This window comes from Eurypyga helias, unplaced genomic scaffold (assembly GCF_000690775.1).
Source record: "Eurypyga helias isolate BGI_N326 unplaced genomic scaffold, ASM69077v1 scaffold39696, whole genome shotgun sequence".
Classification (NCBI taxonomy): Eukaryota; Metazoa; Chordata; class Aves; order Eurypygiformes; family Eurypygidae; genus Eurypyga; species Eurypyga helias.
This window is the reverse complement of record NW_010259202.1, coordinates 1-2952: the sequence shown is the minus strand read 5'-3', so window position 1 is coordinate 2952 and position 2952 is coordinate 1. Positions and strand designations below refer to the sequence as shown.

The 2952-nt window shown below is 60.7% G+C and overlaps 1 protein-coding gene across 1 annotated transcript in view; it reads right to left on the bottom strand.

The window, feature by feature from the left end:
• EIF4G1 (eukaryotic translation initiation factor 4 gamma, 1) overlaps nucleotides 1–2687 on the bottom strand; it is a 6371-nt gene extending 3684 nt beyond the window's left edge. Inside the window, 8 exon segments of the mRNA XM_010154606.1 lie at nucleotides 38–271; nucleotides 682–786; nucleotides 863–1099; nucleotides 1195–1341; nucleotides 1587–1784; nucleotides 1865–2038; nucleotides 2231–2368; nucleotides 2616–2687. Coding sequence (XP_010152908.1) covers nucleotides 38–271; nucleotides 682–786; nucleotides 863–1099; nucleotides 1195–1341; nucleotides 1587–1784; nucleotides 1865–2038; nucleotides 2231–2368; nucleotides 2616–2666 — 1284 coding nt within the window. The 5' untranslated portion in view covers nucleotides 2667–2687.
• Between the last annotated feature and the right edge of the window lie 265 nt (nucleotides 2688–2952).

Genomic DNA, 2952 nt, shown 5'->3' with positions numbered 1-2952 from the left:
CGCGCCCCCCTGGGCACGAGGGGGACAAACGTAAGGCACAGCCCAACTTCCGTTGGTGCCCGGTGGGAGCAACCCAGCCCTGGCAGCCTCAGATGCCCCCCAAACCCAGGCACTCACCACTGGAGGGCGGCCCGGGGGGTCCTCTCCTCTTGTCCTTCGACATGAGCTGCTGCACTTTGATGTGTTCCCGATGCTCCTCCATCTCTGCTTCCTTGTGGATCTGGTCGATGGTTTTGGGGCCCTGGTCTCCTCGCCGCGGCACCCAGCTATTCTGCAGAGGGCAGGGAAGGAGGGAAGAGAGCACTGAGCTGGCTGGAGAAGAGAGCCAGAGACATTCCGCCTTCCCAGCTGTCCCACCCTCAAAGCCTCAAGCCAGTCTCCACCCTCAGCCACAGCTCCCCCTGTGCTGTGGCAGCTTTTGGCACAAAAGGGCTCAGTTTCTGGAGCTCCCCTGCATTAAACAGCCGCCAGTTACTGTGTGCCCACTACTAGTACCATGCTAGCCAAGGGCTGAGGGCTAGCATGGTGTCTCTGGGGCTGGCCACAGCTTGCTTACCCACCTCTCCCCTCCCAGGGACACGCAGAGGCCGCTGGCACTCAGAGGACACAGGCCAGCAGCTCCACGGGACCGAGCAGGGGACAGAGGACAGTCCCCAGGCAACAGCAGGCCGCACTCCTTACCCGTCTGAGGTCAATCACATCCTGCAGCATGAAACGGATTCGGGATGATGTCTTCTTCTCTTTGATAATCTTCTCCATCTGGTTGAAGTACTGGTCCATCCTGGGCTGTAGAGGGACAGAGTCACGGTCACATCCCTCCCAGAAGCAAGGACAGGGCAAGGCAAGGCAGGGCAGGGGGTACCTTGGCCTTCTCAAAGTCCAAGTCCTTCCCGATGGTGGTAAGCAGGCGGCAAAGGCACTCAAGAGACTCCTCATCATGGTTTTTGAGCAGCTTCACCACGCAGTCGTGCATGATGGCCTCCGTCAACATCTTCAACTTGAAGAGCTCCCCGATGAACTTGATGTTGCCCAGGGATCGCCGGCGGGCCTTGTCCCGCGCTTCCTCCAGCTCGTCCTTCATGCGCGCCTTCTCCTCAGGCTGCGGGGAGGGCACAGCAGGGCAGCTCAGGGCACAGAGTCACCTCAAGGACGCCCAACGCCATCCCTCGGCCGCAGCCTCCCACCCCAACTCACAGCACTGGCATCGTCCATCTCTTTCTGACGCTTCTCAAAGATCTCGTCATCATCCTTGTCCTTCTCAAACTCCTTCTGGCAGCGGTTGAGCAGCAGTTTGCGGAAGTTCACAGTCACCGTGGGCTTGTCTGTTGTGGGCACTTTGAGCTGCAGGGAGAGGCACAACCCGGGGCAAGCAGCGTGAGCTGCGTCTCCCCCAAAAGCTGGCCAGTGACGGCCCAGGCACTGCTCAAACCGGGGAAAAGCCACCCCGCACCCTCCTGATGCTCTGCTTACACGCTATTCTTGGTCCTCCATCCATACACTCCCGTTTCCCCACCCCACAGAGATTCAAGCACCCAAAGGGCCGCCTGCCAGCTCAGTGGGAGACCTCCCCCCCAGCTCCTGCTCACCCCTGTAAGGCAACGGCACATGTTAGCATAGGCAACAGAGAAGTTTGGCTCCGAGATGGCCTTCTCGAAGACGAGGTCGATGACACCCTTGAGCCGCTCCTCCGTGTCAATGGACAACTCCATCACCTGCTTCATCAGCTGCTGGAACATCTGGGGTGTCAGCTTGTTGAGGATGCTGCGGACGCGGCGGAGCAGGTCCTGCGAGGACAGCAGAGTCAGCGAGAGCCAGGCACGTCTCCTCTCCTGCCCTTCCGGTGCCCACCCGCCCCAGCTCCCACCTGCGTCTTGATGTTCTCAGGATCCTCCTCCTCGGAGGCACGCTTGCTGCTGGGCTTCCAGGCCTTCTCAGCCTTGTTCAGCTTGACATCTTCATTGAGGGACACAGTGGCAATGATTTTGCGGGGCTCCTTCCTCTGGCTCTGCTGGGACCGCCGAGGACCCAACCCTGAGGGCTGACACAGGGAAAACAAACTCAGCTCTGTGCTCCGGGACCAGCTGTGCCGGCTCCCGGGGTGTCCCCATCTGCCTGCTCAGATCCTCAGTTCCATCAGGGACATCAGTGGCCCAGACACAGCGGCTCAAAGGCTTGATCATCACGGAGAGGCAGAAAGGGAGGGCACGGGGTGGAGCGATGGGATACTCACCAGGCTGCGGTTGCCCATGACGGGCCGTCCAAGGTTGGCAAAGGAGGGGGTGAAGTCAGGGCTGCAGTTCATGCCGCTGAGGCGGATGGGGTCGAGCGCCCGCAGTGGGGTCTTGTTGGCCTGAGAAGGTACACAGGGCTGAGGATGCCCGGGGGGCAGAGGAGCGGGACGGATCCATCCCCCAGCCTCAGCGCCGGGACAAGGAACTGGAAAGAAGGCCCCAGAGGTGCCCCCCACCCCAGGCTCAAGGCTCATTGCAGGTGCTGCAACAGAACCCTGAGCACAGTAGGTCAAGTCTCTGCCCTGCCACGACAAGGCAGCAAGAGGAGCCAGCCCCCCACCCTGGCACCACCCACACCGCCCCACTTTCCAGGGCCGCACCGACCTTGTCCAGCACCACATCGGTGATCTGGGGCAGCCCCTCAGGTTTCTGCATGCTGGCAAAGATGAACTGGAAGCCCAGCAGGAACTCTCGGTCATATCGTTTCTTCTCCTCGGGGTTCAGTGGCTTCCACTTTCAGTGGCTTCCATTGCTCTGCAGGGGGGACGACCAGAGGAACACCCTGACATGGCCTGTCCCGTATCCTCACCCCAAGCTTTGACAGGTCCAGGCCCACCCAGGGACCAGTGAGGCAGGATGTACACAGCCACAGAGCTGCCCCAGCCTGGTAGGCCATGAGCACAATCCTGTCTGATGCCATCATAGAATCACAGAATCACAG